The sequence below is a fragment of the Dufourea novaeangliae genome, unplaced genomic scaffold, assembly GCF_001272555.1.
Source record: "Dufourea novaeangliae isolate 0120121106 unplaced genomic scaffold, ASM127255v1 scaffold56, whole genome shotgun sequence".
Taxonomy (NCBI): domain Eukaryota; kingdom Metazoa; phylum Arthropoda; class Insecta; order Hymenoptera; family Halictidae; genus Dufourea; species Dufourea novaeangliae.
In genome coordinates this window covers 571,504-594,641 of record NW_015373942.1, presented here as the reverse complement: position 1 = coordinate 594,641, position 23,138 = coordinate 571,504, and the positions used below count along the sequence as shown (strand labels likewise).

Genomic DNA, 23,138 nt, shown 5'->3' with positions numbered 1-23,138 from the left:
GTTATCTACAATGTTTTCATTTACCTCATTTTTATGGTTCTCAATCCATAGACCACTCCTTCGAGTCTTACCATTCCTGTTTTCCTTCTGTCTAGAGTAATCAGTATCAGAGTCGAGTCCACACTAAAGCGATTCTAATTCCTTTCGCAGAAACAAAATCGGAGCAAAGAATTGATCATCCAACACGAGCGCACTTATCCTCGTCTCTCGTGGTCCTTGAGATCCGCTCTTCGACCGTTGATAGACGCCCACAGACTGCAAACGGACCTGGACGTCGCATGCGGGATCGGCAGCAACACGGGGAACAGTTCGAACAGCTCCAGCGTGAGCAGCAACGGCAACGGGGCCAGTAGCAGCAATCAGCAGAAAAGGCAGCGACGATTAAAAACGAATTCATTGTCGGCTGGCTCGGGTGTTCAGTGTCAATCGCAGGAGCAAGAGGAGAACGACGAGACCGATGAAGAGCCGGTCCTCTGAGGGAGACCCATCGCGAGATGGGATTACAATCGTTCCTCGATCTCATCCTCGCATCGCCGTCGAAAGCTAGCGTCACACTCGTTTTCCGTCGTCAGGAGAAGGCGACAACGGTACGCCGCTGCCGCAGCAGTCGCCACCGCGAACGTTCATAAACCGGAGGGATAATGTTAAGCGATCGATGGGTCAAAGGATTGCGACGAATGGATCGATGACACTCGAACGAGACACGAAAGAATAGTCTCGCTTCCATGCGATTAAAATCGCTAGCGGTTCGCACACGTCGGCCAGTTTACACCGAGCCGCTTATCTTTGTCAGTGGTGTGTTTTGACTGTTTTTAGACGGTCGACGCTTGCCAACCAGTCTAAGAATTTTATCCGACAATTCAGGATCGCAGATGTATCGCGGACCGACCGTCACGCGTTGACTGTCTCGCTCGGCGCGACGACACGTGTGAACATTCTCGATCGGCGGTTAGAATTGGTTCTGTGAGACGAAACGTTGATGCACGAATGTTAAGAAACGAACGCAACGCGACCGGTGTAACAGACGTCGAAGCCCCTCGACCGTATCACTGCGTCGTTGCGTACCGTATGTATCTAAAGGATATCGCTTCAAAACTACATAAGGAAAAGAAAACACGTTGTGCGCGGTTAAATGTTACTTACCTAAGGACACTTATAGCGTTAATACACAACATGTTGAGACTTCGGTTGTACTTCTCGAGTTCGGAGCACACGACAACAGCGTGGAATTTCTTGAGAGGATCCCTGTGTGGTTGTCCCGGTTTTCCACGCACGGTTCGCCTAATGAAATCGTAGTTTCGTTGCTGGTAAACGGGATGAAACGCGGAAATGAAGGTTCCCTCGACGAAGGCAGCGCGCGCGCGCGCAATTCGAGAGCGCCCCTACCGGGCGGAAAGGAAAGTCACTCGACCGACAACTTCGCCGGTAACGGCGTGAAAGCGCGGGAAACGAAGTGACCCCAGAGAAGCCACCCAAAACCTTCGACTGCTCGAAACGGGACTGCAGCGCAGTTAACGGCGGACGATTGATCCTTTTTTATATGTAATTGTAATTCGATGAACCATGCGAGATGTACGCGTCTCGCTTCGACGATAATTTAGGATTAGTACGACTGAGACAAAAAATTTTTTCTAAACCGCGAGAACCCGCCGCCAGAGAACGGCCGAGACGTGTCTTCCTTTTTTGGTACACTTTTTTCTTGACGATCGAAACGCGTGTGATTCCGTCGCGAGGCAGAACATTCTCTTTTGAAAAAAACCGTAAATAAAGAGTGGAAGAGACGCGCGCCAGAGGTTGTGTTACCGTTACCGAATCGATAAGGCGTTCATTTTTTTGCGGTCAAGAAAAATGCCGTCCTTGACAATCCGGGAACGTTAACCTCCAAGAGAACGGAGTTAGCCGCGCGGAACATTCGATATATTGCCAGGCGCAGGCAGAAACCAATACTCGACGACAGAGTGTGTATTTTCGTTAAAACGGCAACGATCCAGACGGAGTTCATTATCGTCGCGGTGGCAAGAAACGGGATCGAGGGCCGATGGTTTTGGCTGATTCTCAGCCGGTGCCGTACTTCGGATTGCACGCACACAACGATACGCCCGCCCGCCCGTGTGCATACTCATAAATACGGTGTACATATGTAGACGCTTCTGACAAGTAAACCGAAGGAACATGGTATATCATTAAACGAAAGCTTTTTCCTCTTAACTGGTACGTGCGTATGAATATACATGTATAAATATATATATCGCCTTGTTCGGGATCATTGGCGGAACATATTTTTTGACTATTGTATAGCCTTTTTTTCCGTCGCCGAGGTGAGAAGATCGATGGTAATCGCGCGCGACATGATACGATTCCGATGTACAATGATCCCTCGATGAATGCGACACGAGCAACGGCGTTATTCCCACCACTGGTGGGATTCCCTCTGGAATCAATCAAAAACAAAGTAAACAGAAATTAAGCAGAGGCTCGGCTTCGAGTAAAAAAAAAACAAATTTATAAGGGTCTGAAAAACTTTGCGCCTTCCCACGAATGCTCAGAAGCGGACCCGAATACGTCGCACTCATCGAGACATTATTGTAAAACGGAAATGAATTAGCTGGGATCGCGGATCCGGTTGTTCTCGGGGGCAAACGGGGGAAAGGATGGGAGAACAGAATGAAACAGACAGACCAGTTAATGGCAAAAGCTAGATGGCATGGAGAAACTTAAATTGTAAGACAGCCGGACGTCCGTGACTGAGGAACTCGAAGCGACGTGGCGGACGTCGACGCGTGACGGTCGTTACATCGGCTCGATACTTAACGAATGTCTTACGTTTCTCGATTTCTTTCTTCTTGTTTTTTTATGTTCAACAGTTGTACACGTTTGTACGCTCGCTATTGTTAGGATTGTAAACTGACGGTAGAAACACGGTCGCTGTCGCGTCCCGTGTACTCTCGCGTGAACTCGCCTTGAAAGACGCGAACGGAGGTTTACGGTAGTTTGTGAACTGTTTGGCGGCACATTGCTATCACTAGACTGTGGATATTTATTCGAGTTTACATTTTTCTAGAACAGTTTATGGCAGCTGAAATTCAGTGAAAGAGGTTACTTCTTCCATTAAGGGTGTTAGGCTGATAATAAAATAAAAACTTTATCGGGTTTTATGAAAGTTTTTATTTTATTGTATTCTGTCCGTAGTGTAGTAAGTAGTGATTTTATTGTTAAGCCACGTTTGCATATGGCGAACGAGAATGAACGGAAGTGAACGAATACGTCTGGATGATACTGAAAGCATAAATAAATACCCTGAAACGCAAGCGAATGCGATTCATCGTAATTGTTAGTAAATCGTAGGAAAATCGTTCGTTTGTGCTCGTTTGCTAGGTGTAAACGTAGCCTTAGGTAATGTCTGGTTAAAACACGGACCAACTAACGCCTCACGTGTCTCTAATTTCTCTTCAAATACACGTGAGACGTTTCTTCCGACACTACAGTAGAACTCCCTTTATTCGAATCTAATCTTTCTGAATCCCGGATTAATTGTCCTTGCAATCACTGCAAATCAAAGTTACTGCCATATAGGAATCCTACCATTTAATCACCGTGATTTTTTCTATTCGAACCATATTCTACTAAAGTTCCAAGATGTATAAACCATATTCTTCCAAAACGTTCGGATAAGCGGAATTCTACTGGTACAATTTATTGAAAGGAATACGAGATTTGTAGATTCATGTGAAATCATTTAAATCGATGCGATATCTGTGTATATCCTATTAATACGTTCACGAGACGATTGCATCTCAGAGATTTATAAATGACGCTTGATTGAGAGCAACGAACATTGCGCGTACTGACGCTCTGATTGTTTTTAAAATAAATCAAAAGGATGACAATTCGTAATAATCAAGAGGATATCAACATCTCCGTAGTGATCGTCATCTGTGTGAAAAGTGATAATTATGGATCTAGACAGTGAACGTGCCGAGTAACTTTAAAGATTTGAATCTGTGGCGATGTGACGCGCGAGTTCACGGGACGCGACGATGACGCGCTTCTTCTCGAAGGCTCGTAGCCCGCCATTGTAAACACACACATACACACGCAGCCGTAGAATTCTATTTTGTTTGTATTTTTTTTCGTAAAGAGCCCGTCTGTTTATCAGCGTGTTACGGGGGACGTGAACGTGTCGCGGACTACACGCGGACACGGTCGAACAACAAACATACATAAGCGACATGAATATAAGATTATACGAAACACGACAGAATGGAAGTCTTGATCTATATTGTATTTACGCGGATAGATATTACCATATTTTCCGAGAGTTACGAGAGGATGTTGTTACTGTAAAGATATGTAAGTTTATTTATCGCTAATAAAAAATGAACGTTTAAGAAAAATCCGTGGTCTCTCCGATGTTCGTCGACGGAAATCGGATATCCGCCTCGTTTCATTACGTTTCTCCGATTTCACGGGAATTGGAAGCGACGGAAAAACATTCTCCTTTGACTAGGAGCTACGTGATTATGCTGGAAAGAAGACTTCGCTATTGCGCTGACGCAACCAATAAAAACGAAATTGATTCTCGCATTTAAAATTACTCCATGATGGTAAAACCACCTTCTTTAAGGAGAAATTGGAGATATTTCACTTGTACTTGCTTTTTTTTATAAATGTACTGTTATTTAGAAAGTAAGGGAATCTACAACACCGACGGTTAAAAATATTCAAAAAGAGAACAAATTCTTTTTGTTCGAGATTGTGTTCTTGAGAAAATTGGGTTTAAACATTTATCTAAATCACGCGTATTTATACTGGAAATAAGCAGAAACAACCTGCAATGAACAGACGCGTTAGCCAAGTCTCTGTTCTATTTCCCGTGTGTCCAACTAATTTTCGAATTCGATTATCTCGAAAACGAAGCATCACCCGGAAAAATTGTATTTCTTCTTATAGAATCACTTCCTGCCTGGTTGTACTATTCGTCCCGCGACACCCTGTATAAAAATATGAGTACCTACTTCATTAAAGTGAAACATGAATAAGTGAATTTCATTAAAAAAATACATTACTATTTAATATTCGAGTTTTCTGCATCTTCAAAGAAATCATATTCATACTTTATATTACATTAAATATAGACTCGAACAATCGTCTCTTTTATTTCTAGGCTTATTCACCAATTTCACTCACCATCACCAAATACTTTACGATAATACTTCTCGGAATTACTTAGGGTAAAATAGTTCATAAATGGATCGTATAATCAGGAGGACTGGATGGATCAGAAGAGAATGTCAGTTTATTAGATTTATTAGACCCTTTAAAATATTTGAAACAGCGTGCGTCGGTTGTTATTTGGCGTAAGAGTGAAGTATCGTTTAATAAGGTACACAGTACGAAGCTCGAGGAGAGCGAAGCGATCAAGATCGATTTAAAATTCCACGCAACTTTTCTCCGACCGAGGTCCCAATGCCTCCGCGGTAAGTTTCCGGCCCCGAAACGTTGGGGCGAGAATGAGGTTGAGGGGGGGAACGTCTGAGAGCCGTTCCATCGAGAGTCGTAATTTTTCAAAAGTAGAAGCGCTTTTTTTTTACTTTCTGATCGTCGACGATCATTGTTCCGTTCAGGTAACGTCCAGTTTTGCTGCGGTGCTCGTGAGTTCTTACAAGATATTTTATTGGTGGATAACAATGCGATCTATATTAGACGAGAGTAAAATCGAAAAATCCACATATCTTAGAAGAAAATCGATTACGATCGAGATCGTATGTGTGTACATCGAGAGATCAAGACGAACAGCCACGACGAAGGAGGCGGGGAGGATTTCGAGTGAAACGTGATGTCCATCACTGTCCTACCCTCGCCGATTTCTCGCTTCATTACATCACGTAAGCCACCGAATACAGTTCACGAAGATTTATCAGTAGATACTTTTTTTCAGCACAGTTAACGAAAGAAGTTAGACGCCTCGCTGGCTGGAACTTTATGTTACGCGAAATGTCGAATCACCGTTGTTCGCTGCGAGCTTTACTTCGTTTCGCAAATTGCACGACGTCCGGACCATCACACGTTTTATTCGTTAGAGCCAACAAATCCGTATAATTTATACGCCATTTTTTCCAAAAAAAAAACGTTACAATGAACATTTAATAGAAGAAAAATAGAAAGATCCTCTTATTGTGTCCATCGAAATTTCGCGAAATCGGAAGTATCTACTGAATATCTCTTGATTCGATCCTATACCAATCGTATTGTACGAGAGATCTGAGAGTGTTTTATTGGTGCTCGAATAATTGAGTGAAAGAGAGTATTCTCGGTCGACGAATCCAACGAACAATCGGGTAACATAAAATCACAGCGGGCGTTGTATCTACGGATCTTACGGTAGAGGTGAGATTAGGATTTGTCGAAACGAGGGTCCTCTGACATTGACCGAAGATAACGAGCGTCACGGCTAGGCAGAAATATCGGATTCGAAAACTGTACCGTGACCTCGTTGCGGTACCAGAGTGTGGCACACCCTGTCGGTTCGAATCGTAACCATCTTCCGCGTCAGCGTGATTTCCAAATATTCTGGTTTTCAATTTTCTTGTTTTTATATTTTCCTCGCAACAAACGCGTCTGACGCGAACGATCGGTAATTCGAACGTCTTCATTCGGACGAATATTGGTGCACGCGACACGCTGTATCCGCGAACAGTGAATATCAGAGGGGAAAAACGGTGAACACGTTCGTTCGTCGCCGTTGGTTCATTGTTAATTCGTTCTATCTAACACAGAGACGAGAATAGATAAAATTCTAGTAGCCCGGGGACAGCACCTCCTCGTCCTCGTCCTCCTCGTCGTCGTCGATCCCTGGCTCACCGAGAGCGTGCACGAATTCTGGAACAGTGACATTCTTGGTGAGTTTTACTCCCATGCATACTTTGTTCAAAGGGTTGGAGAGTTGTTTAACGTAATGATAGCCCCTGGCGGCTGTAACGTTTTTTACGGTATTTTTCATTGCTAATAATTTTGTAGCTTTTTGGTTTCAAATTATTCTATCTATTACGTTGGTGGAAAGTAAATGGCCGTTAAGGTTTTTAATAGTACTGCAAGAAGTTTCAAATATATAAAGTCTTGTCAATTTCTAACAAATTAGAAATACTTTGTAGAATTAAAGTAAATTTTATATAAAATTATTGCACTACAAATATGAACAGCGATCGGTCATTGATTTCCTATCAATCTAATTTATTGGGTGAGTCAGAACAGGTAACACGACCGAATGGAAGATTATTCTACATGAAAATATAAGTCTAAAATATACAGTACAATATTTTTATAAGTTTTTATATATTTTAAAAAAATCGTAAATATTTTATATCTCGAGTTGTCGAGATAATCGAATTTGAAAATCTGCCGGACACACGTGCTACTGGATAGGGTTTGGCTGAAGAATTACATTCTGTTTCTACTTATTCTCAACATTGAGACGTACTATACATATCTATGTAGACGTTTACAAATTTGATTATGTCGAAAAGGAAGCATCATACTAAAAAGTTTTATTCTACATTTTTGACTTATTTCTGTATATTAATCATTATGTTTTGCCTAGTTCTTTTCAAATAATACAAGTTGATATGTGATTCAATGCACTACCAGTTGGTAACTAGATGATCAATGTTCCGAACTTGTGCTACCATGATCGATCAGTGTAAGATTTAAGTCCGCATTTAAGAGTGATCTTACAAAATCAAAGTCGGTTACGCTATTCCGTATGCGAGGCTCCTTGTTCGAATTGGGTCGGACGCGAGAGGGAATGCGATGAAACAAAATAGATGGAAAACGTGGAAGCATTCGTCGAAACCCATCAACCGAAAAGAAAGAAATGGAACGTCGTCGAAATCACGCGGGAAAGTGTTCCTGTTTATCGCCCCGAATGACGCTGCACATCGTTCGCTCCGTCAACGCAAGATTCCTGAAAACGAAAAACGGCAGAGAGGGAGTCGAAAAGATTTTTTACTTTCGATTCTCCGCCCTACCATCGACGGCTCCTCGTGTGTTTTCGCCAGTTTCATGGTCGAGGTCGCGAAAAACGAGAAACATTCCTGTCCATGTCTGCAAAAAGTCGGCCAAACCCTTACCGGTGGAAATACCATCGCGTTCTCCCCCAATTCTAGCTCCGAAAGGCTACAACGTCGATCAATTGCGGGACGAAACACAGCCCAGAAGGGTCACGACCCGTGTGAGCCAGGTACGAAATAATACCGTGTATACCCTCCGACCGAGTCGTTCATATTTTTCTCCGATTATTAGAAACTCTCGGGGGTAAATGGCGATCGGGCACGGAGCTGCGGCTTACCATAGAAATCGATCCGTCCGTCCCCGTCCACGTCCACTTCCTTGATCATATCCTCGACTGAAACACAGTGAAAGCGGCTTACATCCTATGTTTCGTTGAATTTAAAAGGTATCGTTAACGAATCTCTCGGACAAGCTGAAGAAAACCATTATGGTCGAATGAACCACGAGAGTCGTCGTTCCTCGTCTCGGTTTTTATAGCAATACCTTGATATTTGTACACTATTCTAGGGGACACACGCAGGGGAGTTTTAACATCGAGCTATTCCAATGACAAGCGTGTTCGTTGTCCAAACCACCGGATAAGGGTCGCGGATATAGCTTATTGAGAATAGGGGAGATAAAGGATCAGCGAGCAGCCTGTTGCCATCGGCGGACAGTTACAGGGATCGGAGTGTACGTGGAGTTTTGGTAAGTTATTTATAAACAGAAATACAAATTTTTGTATAATAATTCCCAATATACGTTCTTGGAGTTCTGTTCCTTTTTTTTCAATACACAGTGAAAAAGGATACACGTAGCCAGACACAATTCATTTCGATTCTCAAGTTATAAATCGTCGAAAATATATGCGTTTAGTTAATAGGCGCTGATGGTCCTTTTCTAAATTGTACTATTAATTTTACGGAAAATTTTGCACGGGTATGTAAATAATCCAGCCTATTTGCAATGTACACATCACCCATATTTGGATGACGTAGCAGTCAGTGTCGAAATAAGTTCACAAGAGACAGAATTCGGTGTGTCTTTAATTCACACAAGACATTCAAGTATATTCTATCTATATTTAGTTATGCGGCAATAGTGTTATACGTGTCTGTCCATTCACGATCCTATTCTACTTGTCAGATTAATGACAAACACTCTATACTTATCTAGCCGTTAACACTGTGCTAGATACTCTACTTATCTGACCAGAAATAAAATCATTTTGTTCGTCTGACAACTAATAACCCTATTCTACTTACAGATCCGGCGGGAGTTCTAATCCATACGTCTGATCCGTGACTGTTCTATACTACGTATCTGGTCAGTAACTGTCACATACTGCTCATTCGACCAGTGACTATCATACACGACTAACCTCAACAGTAATGGCCGTATGTTACTCGTCGATCCATAAATGATCCTACACTACTTATCTGACACGAACGACCAATTCAACTTATTCTGCAAGGAACTCAGAATTGAAGCAGCGGATACACGTGAAAGTTTGCATCGTGTGCAAGTTTTAAGTCTTCACTTATATTCGTAATTTCGGTATTAAATCGCGTGCGAATCTACTTGCGCTGGATGATTACAAATTGGTCAGACAGTCTGATGGAAAGTAGAAATTAATATCACTGCCAATACCGTGGCGCATTCGCCGTGGTCACTCGCTGACACGGCAAATATTGCATTTGGCTCGATTAAAACCACCCATGGACGAGCATATGCTAATCGACGTGACGGATGTCCAATTTAATTTTTAAGCGAGGCCAACAGCGGCTCTCTGGTTTTTGTATAATCTGCACCCGGTAAAGTATTAGCGGCGTGAAACATCGCGTACTGGTATTAATATTTCCGTGTTACAATTTTTCGGTTACGCGCGCGAAACGCGTCCGATAATTCCTCGCGTGAAACCGATAACGCGTGGATCACGAACGGGATAAAAAACGATCGTATTCCCAGCAGGGGGTTATTTTCCATCCGTTCGCGAGGTTTTCAGCGCGGAAACGCGAACAATTCGTTTTTCGATTCGAATTTAGCGTTAATTGGTACAACGATTGTCACGATTTGACAACGGTATACTAGCGTTTAGATACCTGGTTTTGTCACGAATATTTTTGTTTTGTAATAGTACACGCGCCAGAGGTTTATCCGTCCCGAGAACGTCAATCGGATTCGTTGATTTTTTCCCCTCTCCACTTGAACATTAAGCATCACTTACGATATCGATTGTCACGTCATTACGAGTTTCCATGAAAACAATTCGTTCCTCTCGGTTTAATTTAATTTTCAATAATTGCGGATAGCGCGGCTGTTGCTGCGGGACACAGGGAGTTCACGTCGAAGTTTCGAATTCCGTGTGTTACGGTTGTCTACCTTTGCAATTAATTCTACGCCTCCGTTGTTATTGTATTTGTATTAATTTCCATTTTGAACAAGGTGGGGCAGATGCTGCTGAGAAGCCACACGTGTTTCTAGTGGTACGAACTTCGTGCCAATTCGCGTAATCGAGACCAATTAGTCGGTCGCTTTTCCGATCCTTTAATTCTGTGTTAATTCCAATCACGATTGGCCCGGAGGGTCGTGGAAAGAACTCGAGGAAACTTCTACGTTCCGGGAATAAGTTTCTAGCGGCCATTGTTATTACTTTCTGGGATTTCCCACGATCGGAAAGAATAAGGTCAGAATCTACGGTTTCTAACCGTCCCTACAATGAATAAGTAATGGTAATCGGAGAATCCATTAGGTCCACCTTTCGAAGTCTTTGTTCCTATTAAATTAGTTAATTTATAAATTTATAATGCCTAGTGTTAAACTCTAGTTCAAACTATAACAGCAATCTAATGATAAAAAGTAATTAAAAAGAATTACTACAGGTTATTTAAGTACTACTACAGGTAAATTAAAAGAATTACTACAGGTTATTTAAGTACTACTACAGGTAAATTAAAAGAATTACTACAGGTCGTAGTAAGTATTTCCTATTCTACTTATTATGAAACTAACATATTCTGATAGTTATATATTTAACTGTATTACAAGTGATAAACAAGTTAAGCTGTTCCAATGATAATAACGGTATTCATCTCATTAATTTATTTCACTAAATGTTAATGGAAACCATTTAATTAATACATTAAATTTCATCAAACGGGTACTCTTGCGATCGCCTGTACAATCGGCAATTTTCTCGAAGATCGTTACTAACCATATTGTAATCTGTTTGATACCCTCTGGCAATTATTAATACGGACAGAATTACATGTACAGTACAAATTGATTCCGGTCAATTAGTAACCTCATCCCCCGCACCGACGTATTATTACGTTGGTCACTGTAGATGAAGTTCAATACGGGGAACGCAATTTACGTCTCGCGGGAAGGGGCGCAAACGCAACCGTGTCGGAGTTATTAACGCAGCGCGGGCAAATTTACACGGCATGCTTCTTGATTGTTCTACGGTGAAAGTTTCACGGGAAAATTCGTTGTTGTTTAGCGTGGCTGGACCATTATTATTTTACCAGCTCGTTCGAAAGGGTTAACGAAGTTACCGGGCTCATCAGACTAGACTGATCGTTGTAAACGGATGGAAAAACGCTCGTGAGCTTTATAGACCGGCGTAAATTGCAACCGACACTTTGTACCAAATTAAAGAAAAAATTAAACTCATCGAGTAGATATAGCAAATATTTTTCTATTATCCATAGGATTGGAAAGCTTCACAGTACTCGAGGACAACATAAATATTTGTACAAGCTAGTATCAAGCGTGACCTGATTCTTCGGTACATATTTTTCTAGTTCTTTCGATTCCTTCCGGAAACAGATGTACGATAGCCAGGTATCACTTTTTCCAGGATTTTTGAAAATCTGACTCGTACAAATGTTACTGTAAATCAGTAGTGATTTATCTGCAGATATACGAGGAACTTCCAAACTGATACATATAAGAAAAATATTCTTCCAATAAATCCGCCTCGAAGAAATGTCTCATTACATTATCTTCTTTCATAATTTGTTAATGTATTAAGTGATCTAGAAGAACTGCTTTAATATTTTATTATCTCCATAATATTGTTGTCTGTTACCTACAAAAGTACATTAAGTACAGCCCCAGACTGCAATTTCACTAAAAAAAAAAATAATAGGTCCTAATTCAATGACCTGTATAAAAAAATTATATTGCAAAATGAAAGTTGGATTCGATCCAGAAACATTTGAATCTTCCTACCCCTCCGATGCATACCCACTTACGTTCTCCGCGAACTCTGATTTTCCTCGTAGCGACGTTCTCTCACAGGTCAAGAAATTTTCTTCGAAATCAAACGAGCTTCCGTCACCCGTTCCGTTCCGTCTCGTCCAATGCATATTACGCATTCCGCTCGACTCGCTGGACGGATTCGTTATTCGGCGAATCCCCGATTCTTAAAACTGTTCCGAGCGTAATTGCACGGGACCAGAGGTTCCGTCACACTTTCACGCCGTCGAGTCGCGCGGAGATAAAAGATTCCGGACGATCGGTCGAAACGAGCGGCGCGGCACACGGGACGTGACGCCCGCTCTAAATTGCAAAGAAGCTTGCGAGATTACCGTGACGCCGGGGCCAGACTCCACGGACGGATAACGAGAAGCTCTGTGCCGGGGGCTTCGCCGTTCGCCATTCGGACGCGCTGTTTATCCACGTGACTTATTCCCCCGACGATTCGTTGGAATCTGGCGGGAACGCGGGCATGTCGCGACTTTCCGCGCGCGTGAGACCACGTATCACCGGCTAATCGTGGGGGATCAGTGAACGAACTGTTTCATACATGTTCGATCGAAACGTCTGACAAGAAGTTTAACCCTTTCCTCGCTACTTGGAAATTTTGCTCTGAGTGTACTGTTGGCGCCTGGAGGCATCCAACCGATATCACTCATTTGCATAGGCATGGGCGTTGCCAGGTTATCGGTCGAAGGGGGAGAATTTGTCCTCATCGTAGGGCAAATTTCATAATATTACTTAATGGATTTTAGATTTATTCTTATATACAAAATATTAGTTAATATAATATTTTTCTCCTCTGACGGAGAGGGGACAAAATCTAATTTTTTCCTCTAGGGCAGGGCAAAGATCACTTTTTTCTTCTAGTAGGAGGGAGGCAAGTTCTCCACCCCCCCCCCTCTGGGTATATCCATGTACAGTAAATCATCGATAAGTGCCCACCCCGTGATAGACATGACGTCTGAACAGAAGTGCCGAAGAAGTTTCGAACACTCATCGAGGATTGACTGTATTTGCATGATTTTTAAGAGCGTACTTTTACTTCAATTGTTACCGCTGACGAAAAGTTTTGCTGTTCGCAGCGTTCACCACGGTTAGATATCTAGTCGTCTGCTACACATTGAGGCAATGCAGAGGAACATCGATGCTGTTCAATTATGAATAGATGGACGCGTTTATATTAATAATGCGAATACGTCGATGTCGGTCCGATGTCGTTAAAGTGCTGTGCTATTAAGCAAGCGACGGCTGTTAAACTCCTCGTCAGATGGATTAAACACGTTCGAAACGGTTTGATTACCCGTGACTAAATCACGGGAACGGTCCGTAATAACGCGTCAAATAAAATTAGAGAGTAGACGGAGGTCGCGAAATCCAGCGAGATAACACCTGAGCGAAACGGGAGCAACGGGAACAAATACCTCCTCATCCGCACCAACGGAATCCTATTCTGTTTGAAGTAATAACAGTTCTTCTTCTCTGTTTCCTTATACGCTGTAATCCACGAAAGAAAATTAGAGAACAACGTCTCCGTTTTTCCTCTTTCGCAGAAATAACCGATTTCTTTTACGATATTCCTCGCTTTGATATGGCTTCGGTATATTTCTTTCCTCGGCTACGAAATTTCGCCCGAATCCTGTGCGGGGGTGGGCAAGTTATGGAAATCTCTGGCAGTCGAATAACTTGAGGGATTCCGTCCGAGAGCCAGAGACAACCAGTTCCGCGTGCATCGTTCGAACTTTTCTCGAAGAATTCGCGCCACCGTTTTGCGCGTCCCTCGAGTCTCGTTCGCGTATCGGCGAAGGTGTCGAGGATGCGGGATTGAAGTCGATTTGTCGCGGTGATGAAGAATCGACGGGAATGGATACGGTGACGGACGCGGGAAACTTTTGTCAGCGTTTCATGGCACGTTTTTGTTACTGCGACGGGTCGTCACCTGGAATACTTTTCTTCGATGTCCACGGATTTGGAAGAGACGTATCGGTTCCCGCGTAACCCATTGTTCTTGTAGCTATCGAACGAAATATCTCTGTTTAATTGCCACTACCTTGGGATTCTTCGATTTATTGCATTAACCCTGCTGTTCTCATCACTTATACTTCAAGTCGTATCCCGTCGAAGAAAATTATTGCAAACTTTGTAATGATTTGTTCTTAAGAAATGGGAACTGCACAAACAGCAGACATAAAATTTAAATAGATACAAAAAAGAAATATTTAAAAAAATAATACCTAGTGAAGTATAATCTTCATTTCGGGTCACATAGACTTGAAGAGAATAACAAAGTTAAAGATCTTTGGACTGAAAAGTTGCTTTGGATGTTGTGGATTCTTCTGGTCAATGGTATTTATACATTAACACTTTGACTGTCACGTCACCGAAATATAGGTGACACGTACATTGCAAAGAGGCTTGATTGTTTAAATGCCGTTACACAATCTTTGCGTAAAATTAATCTGGCAGTATAATTTAGAACAAGACCAACAGCCTCTATTAACCAAACGCATACATCTTCGGCGATTAATGACTTAAACAACGAAATAAAGTATGTCTGACTACGTAGGGCCTTTTTCACTTTGGCAATTAATGTGTGGGGAATAGAAGTTATCGGTTGACTGTGCAAACGATCGGACATGGACTAGACTTTTCTTCAGCCTAGCAATTTGCATAGTTTTGTTGGTAAGTTTATGGTATCGCGTAAATATGATTATACCTTCACAAGATGCATTACGCAAAGTTTCGAAGCCTGTGAACGGCATTATTATGCCACGTTCTTCGGGTGGTTATAAATAATTTGAATACTAATAGCGCTGTTGTTCTTGAGCTTACTGAATTTAATACCCGTCTTTCTGCGTTCGTATATAGAAGCCACTGAGAAAATCTCTCAGTCATTGATATGCAATTTCGACAAGTTTATAAAGGATCAGTGAGAAATGGTGTCTAAATCTGCAGGTGTATATATTCATTGGTTTGGAAATGTACGTTACGTAAACTGCCTCAAACAAATGGTGAGTAGGTAGAAACCCATAATACGGGTTCATAGTTCTAGAAGGGTGAAAACGATCCACTAAACAGTGAATAATTACAGTAAAACTTCCATTAACTAAACACTCCCGTTATTCCATTACTCTAACGTCTAAACACTCTGTTACTCGATTCATCTGTTATCTGCACAAGGTATGTTTTTATGCAATCGCGTGTGCGACTGCTGCTAGAACTGTTTAGATAATTATTTCTGGATTCACATCGGTATCCATAGTAAGATCTACAAGTTATTAATCAAATCGTATTTAAGTAACATATTTAGAAAGTAATATATTTATACTACTTTGTATTTTTATTATCAATATTTGTATTCTACTTTCTAAAATATATGAAGGGTTGGCAACACAAATATAAGTGTTATATTATATGTATAAAAATTCGATTCTCCTTGCAATCATGTCTTTGAAAGCGGGAAGCTCTACCGTCAATTATCGAAGTTTGCCAATGTTTGTATTCTTCCGTGCAGTATTATATAAAATCAACATCACAGAGATATATGTTGTATCACACCAAAATTCAACTATCCTCACGGTCATATATCTCAATTAAATCCAATGTAGGAAGTTTTACTACGGACGTTAAAGTTTCCGCTACCAATTTCCCAGCAATTTCTGCGTTCTTTTTTTTTTCATCACCGTTAGTATCCACACTCCCATTTATTCCCCACTCCGGCGTGTCATGTTTACCATTTCATAAATAACAATATCCCATAATCGAATCGTTCGAGCAGGTAACCGAGTGTATTCGTTAAAAATCCCACCGAGGGAATCGTCGGATTGGTTCGTTAGAATCGATACGTACTTTCCTCCTCGGACAGGTCCTCCCCGAGGCATTGCAGCACAGCACGCAGGTCGGACGCGGTAATGTATCCACGATTATGCTTGTCGAACACCTGCAAGTAAACAAATAGAAAACCGTACGAAATAGTAGAGGATACATTATTATCGAACGGTCCAGGCCGCTGGGTAGTTTAATGGAAACGAGATAGGGTGTGGGGGAGCACAAATCGCCGCCTGGGATAGATTCTTTTATTTCGCGGATAAATGGAATATCCAGACCGGGGAAAAACGGCAAAAGGCTTTCTTCGTCGGCCGTTTCCCCGGTGGGAAAGATGACGCGGCCCCTTTTGAAGGTGTCGATTATTGCGGCGACGTGGACCGACCCGAGCCTCTCCAAAAAAAAATGCCACCGCGGGAATAATAACGACGCTCGCTCACGTCTATTATTTATCGACCGTTACTGCTTCCAGACGCGGCAAACGGAAAACGGCTGAACTTTCGCGAGTAATAGAATTGGGATTGATAACGCTCTGGGGAACGTTCTCTGCGGGCTTCGACTCATTCGACCGGACCCCGGCTTGATGCAACCTGCCTGGCCGCCCCGTCCCTCCTTCCCGAGAGCTGGCTGCTTCGTTACGACCGAATTAATGGTCTCCCTGGGAAGATCCGGAGCGACCCGCTACGTGGAAGTTTGCTTTGGCAATTGTCCGCTCCGGTGTAATTTCGTATGACTTTCTCGTTGATACGCACGGATATGGAATTTTCTGGCAGAATTGTCTCCGTCTGGTTCGATCTTTTGTTACGTAAAGCGTGACTGGACTGTAGAATGATGCAAATATTAGGTGTACGTGAAAGTAATGACTAGACTGCGGATTTTAAGCATTTATAGTATACTCAGTTGTCTAGAATTCGGTATAGTAACGAATTTAATGGAATTCAGTGAGGTTTCTATTTTAGTTAGAGTTAAAGTTGGGCAAATTTATTATCTCTATCATACGTTCTGAACGTGGGCGCTGATGAGATCTGTGGGGTGGGCGTTCTAGTTATTGTATTTTCTTTATTTTCAATCTAATTTTTCAAGATTCTAAGATTACACGCACAACTACGCTTGGAAAGTTTGATAATAGAAAAAAGTTTATCTGAAGGAGGCACTGATATATGAAGAAAGTCAAGCATAAGAGGTAAAAAAAAAGTATTTCGCAATTTTTAGTTGATTGAACGTGACAATTCCTATCTTTATAATGAAATAATGGTTCTTCTTGAATGAGTAGACACTTGGCAAGTACTTCATCTCGTTAACTGTTTAAACGTCAAGATGACGTTCTTAGTTACTGCTGCTTTTCACTGTGCATTATTCGAATAAAATTGTACCCAACTTTGCTAAGAACCTAAAAGAATCCTGAATTGATTAAAGAAATTTCTATTCAATTTCAGTTGCCGTAAATTAATCCGGAAAACATTATATTTGCATGAACGTAATTGCGTAATGACGTATTTGCGTTGGTATTGCGGTTCCACTTTATTTTATCGCCGGAAAATTCAACCTTTGCCAGAAAAATAGGAAGAAGTCATAGAAAATGAGAGGAACTGTTATCAGTAATAGATATTCTGGCAATTATTCCTGATGTTACAAACAGAAATCATTTTTCCAAAACGATTAGCTAACCACTGACTGTTCTATTTCGAAAGACCCTCAACTATCATTTCCATCACTATGTCTGATTTCACTTAAAATGAAATCGAATGAATCTGAAACACAATTTCGACACGTACACGATTACGAAGACAAGTCAGTATACATAACGAGAGAATTGACTTTGCTAACCATGCACGACGATCATCTTCACGGTCTCGATCATTCGTTGGGCGGCGGTGCATTTGACAATCGACCACGGGGTATTTACCGGGAACTCTTGCAGCGCGTAACAAACAACAAATATTGTTTCGCGCCACTTTGCTGGCTCTCGTGAAATGTATTTAAACGGTACACGTAATTCGATCTCGTTATTTAACACGCGCTGTTTGTTCGTCGATCATGTTTCACGATCAACACCGTTTATGTACGGCTACACCGTGAACCATCCGTGATTGATGTATGGCCACTAAACGGTAAATGTACGTTATCGCGGTACGGGCATGTATCACTTGAGTCTGTTAGGACCGAGTGAGCTCGCACGCTACGCTGTGTCTGTTGACACATAATCTTGTTAGTAACATCATTGTAATGCAATTAGAAGTGGCAGACGATATATCATGCAGATAGTGTCAGTAAAAGAGTATATGTACAGAATCACTTTACTACGATAATTTTGTGGATTTTAGATTATGGTCATTAAAATATTAAGCGTATGCAAAAGTAATAGTTGATACATCATTTTTGTTGGAATTGTAGGTTTATTTTATTTTGTTGGGAATTCAGCCTTTGTTTTAAAAAATGGCGAAATGTCATAGAAAATGAAGGGAACTATTTCCAATAGATGTGACAATTGTTCGATGTTAATACTAATTTTCGACTGTAACACAGTTATTACTATTGCATACGCTTAATATATAAGGTGTCTCGCGTAGACGTTTTGATATTTTATAGAGTGGTAGAAAAGATGAAATGGGACAAAGAATTTTCTGATATACACGCACCTTGTCAATGTATCTTAAATAAATTCTTCAATAGTCTTTTGCGAGTTTACACTCATAAAAAAAAATAAAAAGTAGCGACTATTGGACAAATTGGAATTTTTATTTTTCCATAACTAAAAAGAGTTATTATTTTTTAGTTGAGTTATTTTTGAGTTAGTATGTTTTTCTAGTTGATCCTCAAATGTTTAAAATTCCGCAGAGCCCTGTAGGCTATAACTGCATAAAATCCATTATCTAACTATCATATTTCTTCAATCGACAGTCGATTTCTTTAGTCTCTACAGTGGATTCGTACGTGTACAACTAGACAACCGTAATACACAATAGAACCAATCGCTACTTTTCTTTGCCATCCCTTTATTCTGAGCATTATTCACCATTAAAAACTTCGAAAATAAGAACACGAATCGAAGAAAGCAGCCGTGGAACAACGAGTTGCAGGCATCTCCGCGCAGAAATTGCACAATCCGTTCTCGTTTCTAGAATAGAAACCTTGTACGCGACACATAGAAGAGCCACTTAGTGCTCAACTAAAGCGCAACGCTTCTTCAATCCTTTCAGTGTTTTTTTTTTTTCTTAAAGCCAGTCCCAACACCTATTGTGCAGTGGACAGGGAACAATGTCTCGGGTCACCATCTGCGAATCGATCAGCCCGAAGAAACCGGATGTCTCTGATTCTCCCATTACAGTTTAACGATTACCTGCACACACTTTTCTGTTTCTTCGCCAGGTGGAAATCACTGGCATGGCTCCGTTTCCGGGGCCAAGAGAACGAACGAAGGAAACGCTGCCCTCCCTCCGTGGAAGGAAATGGGAAAAGCCGGAATCTCTCGAGAAAAAGGCGACGAAAGATTCCGGTCGACGACGCGTCAACGAATGCCGCAAATTCTGGCCTACGCTTGACGCGCCTATTCACTGGCTATATAAGCACAGGGAATCGCAATCAGCCGGCCCATTAAAGCAATTAGTAAATCATTTAGCTCCCCTGGCTATTCCATTGTCTCGCGGAGCGGATCCTCTCGTACTCGCCGGCTGACAAACCCGAACGTCATATAATCAACACCATTGTTGTTCGCATAATCGAAGTCTCGCTGTTGCGTCGCAGTGAAGTCAATATATAGATTTTTCGAAAGGTTTTTTGGAGAAGATCAACCGTGGCACGATCGATTTGTTCAAGCGTCACTTGTTAGCTTTCAAACGTGATCGACTGATAAATAGTCAATTAAACCGATCGCTTCAAAGGTTAAGGACGATTAATTGCCTGCGTGCTTTGGCGCATTTATTAATGACGCGCTTAAAGGGTGTCGTGATCGTGTGAACACGTAGATAATTAATCAGAGAAAATCTGACGTTATTTCGAGCGATGTCCTCATCTTTGGGTTGTTTGAGTGGAATCGAAGGGTGGAATGGTCGAAGTGGATGGGACGCAGCGGATGTTACTGATTAAACCGCGAAACGGGGTTTGTAAAGAGAGAAACGGGGATTGAAGAATTCTTGATTCTGTTATCGCGTTTGTGCGGAGAGAAATATTAAAGGTCCTGTGGATTAATCTGAAGCTGTTGGAGGAGTTGATGTATTGTTTGAGTTAGATTTTTGTTACTTATGGGATTGTTAATACGACCAACAGTACTTAATTCCTTCGTTGTTTGAACAATTTTGAAAAAATATGTACATTATATTGAATGTCGTTACATATAATAAAAAAGTTATCACTTCTCTGATTTTTGTATTTATATTAATTCTTGATATCAAATGTGTAATAAAATTCGTTCATAATATTCAGGAATAGATCGATCTAACATAAAAGAAGAGAGAAACTCAATATTCTTGGTTCTCTGAATTTTATTCGTTTATATCAAGATGATGAATCAAAGAACAATCAATTCCAGCAATTAGGAAATACAGTATTTATATAGCTCTTATTGTTAGTGCCGAAAATTCGCAATTTTGCGTGTGATATATTATCTAATTTCATATACTAGATTTAAATCTGCACTATCTTACTTATTTAAAAAATTGTTGCAGTGAAAATGGTTAATTTTCATTAGTTACATTATGACAATCAACGCGTTAAACACATATTAACGACCTTATCTGTCTTCTCAAAAAGTTTTCCCCAATTTTCAGTCCCTATCTTCAATTCTAAATGCGGGAATCGAGTCTTGGAAACGGGTCAAGAGAGTGACAGATCAAACAATTACCGATAATCCACTGAGCTCTTCGCAAATCCAACCATGCCATCAGCATTACGATCCCTGATCCAAGATTTCCAGATGTTTCTACCCAATTTCAGGGCTCATTCGTCTCGCAGGAGCACCCGAATAGTGAAATAAATCATGTCCTTTCTCGTGTTTTTGGTTCCCAAGGAGCATATCGCGCACCAGATAAGACAAGAAACTTTGCAGACGCTCCGATTGCTTTATCACGTCTGCTAGAATTCTGGACAAATCGTCGAGATCTACCACGAATGGGGAAGGGGGAAAGGAGCGAAAAAAGGATTACCTTCTTACGCGAGCACAAGAACGCGATAATCGCGAACTTTAGAGCCCTAGAACGTGACGAGCCGGGTATCGGGGCCGAGGTACCGAGAACTTCACAATGAATTCACCGTGAGTTAGTGGCGGTATTACCCGTGATCACAGACGGAATGTTAACACTTGCTCTAATTTTGCCAAACCCCTGTAATTCAACCTCTGTGATCATTAATTGCACTTTAATTCTACTCGTCGAACAGACGGGATGTTAACAGTGTCTCGTATGAATTAGTTACAAAGGTATCGCTGTCAATTAGGAAATAATTGGTTATCGTGTATATTAATATAACGATACACAAATACGTAGTGTTCCATTGTATAGTAGTGTCATTACTATTACATAAGCGTTACTGAAATAGTATATACGATCATTAATTTTATGTGAAAAATCTAAAGGCAATATCTATATCTCTTATTGTCTTGTTTTTAGAAACACTTCAAGGTCCTCCTGAATTTCTACTAAACAGAAATAAACTATATGTTTGATTTACAATCTTATAGGATTCTTAACCATTCTAGCAATTAGATTTATTGAATGATTGTATATATAAATCATATTAAGGTTATATAATAAATGATTCCCGTAGAACTTGAAAAGACTGAAGTTATAATTTCAATGTTAATTGCCACAGTTTTATGCAAAATCAGATGAAAGTAGACACAGGATAGATAGTGCGAGTTATTTTATGGTGGAAGGTAACACGAATCTCTCATATAAGAATCACTGTTAGACGCCATATGTGACTGGAAAGTTCGCGCCGAAGTAATACGCTCGATCGTTGATTTACGATCGACGGAGTACATTTGCGGCAAACCTCTCGTGGTACTTTCCATATTCTTCCTCATTTACATTCGTTCCATGTGTTACGCTCAGTCGACCCATGGACACGCCGAGCCACAACGTATTTACCCTCCGATACTCCTGGGATACGTCCTGAATTTTTCACCCGTTCCTTTGCCCCGATTCCTTTAGCTCCCGGTCCACACCACCGGGGGAACTCCCTGTCTGCGCTTTGTATTCTATTTAAACTTCTTTTCTGTCGGTGATGAGCTATTTACTTAACACGATTCACGCATTTGTCACTGGTGGATCACAATAGCGTCTTGTTATAGTACGAAACTGGCTGTGTGTTTTAGAATTTTGTGAAAGCTTTGGAAGGTCATTAAAAACTTCTCTAAATATACCAAAGGAAAAATTCCGTTTAATTATTACTAAATTTGTTTCCTATTAAAACGACGACCTTTTTTTTGTGACACAGAAGTATTCTGCAACTGCTACGTCAATTCCCTCCTTGGACTTCTAAAAACCAGTCCACATCGATAAAGAAGCGATCTATGGTATTTTATACATGATACCTTTATAAGATTGGATTTAACTCGAATAGATATTGTCCTAATAAAAATATAAGCTTCCAAGGACTAAATGTAAGATTTTTTCACTAAATCACTGTTTCTAAACAGTGACTACTCACGATGTAATTATGAATTAATTGCGTACTACAACATGACGTCATCACAATCTACCAATCAGAAACAAAAATTAGGGTGAAGCAAGATTAATGTATACACGGTGCACGTTAGGCAAGAATCGATTGTGGATATATTGTTTCATTATCAGTGTATTCATTTTCTCCGTCTACCACCCTCGAACGTAATAAATCTTACTAACATTCTGTTATATCTTCCGCAGCTTCATTCCAGCCTCCCCAAGGATCCTATGTCTCTCGTCGAGGCTCTTGTTTATTCGCTCTTCTCTATCAGTTTTCCGCGGTTTTTCGCAATTTTTTTTCCCCCCCCTCCAGCGAAGCTCGACCACGATCCGGCTGTCAGC

General features: G+C 41.1%; 2 protein-coding genes across 3 annotated transcripts in view; one reads left to right on the top strand and one right to left on the bottom strand.

Annotated features, from left to right (window-relative positions):
- Positions 1-758, top strand: part of LOC107185908 — an 80,441-nt gene extending 79,683 nt beyond the window's left edge. The window contains 1 exon segment of the mRNA XM_015573684.1: positions 151-758. Coding sequence (XP_015429170.1) covers positions 151-477 — 327 coding nt within the window. The 3' untranslated portion in view covers positions 478-758.
- A 5,526-nt stretch (positions 759-6,284) lies between these two features.
- The window catches only part of LOC107185799 (probable calcium-binding protein CML11), a 53,619-nt gene continuing 36,765 nt past the window's right edge, over positions 6,285-23,138 (bottom strand). The window contains exons 5-7 of one of the 2 annotated variants that reach the window (XM_015573560.1): positions 16,159-16,249; positions 8,345-8,401; positions 6,285-6,879 (exon numbers count right to left, since the gene is read on the bottom strand). In XM_015573560.1, the coding sequence (XP_015429046.1) occupies positions 6,797-6,879; positions 8,345-8,401; positions 16,159-16,249 (231 nt within the window). In that variant the 3' untranslated portion in view covers positions 6,285-6,796. The remainder of the gene's footprint in view (positions 6,880-8,344; positions 8,402-16,158; positions 16,250-23,138) is intronic. The other variant, XM_015573561.1, reaches the window with a different exon arrangement.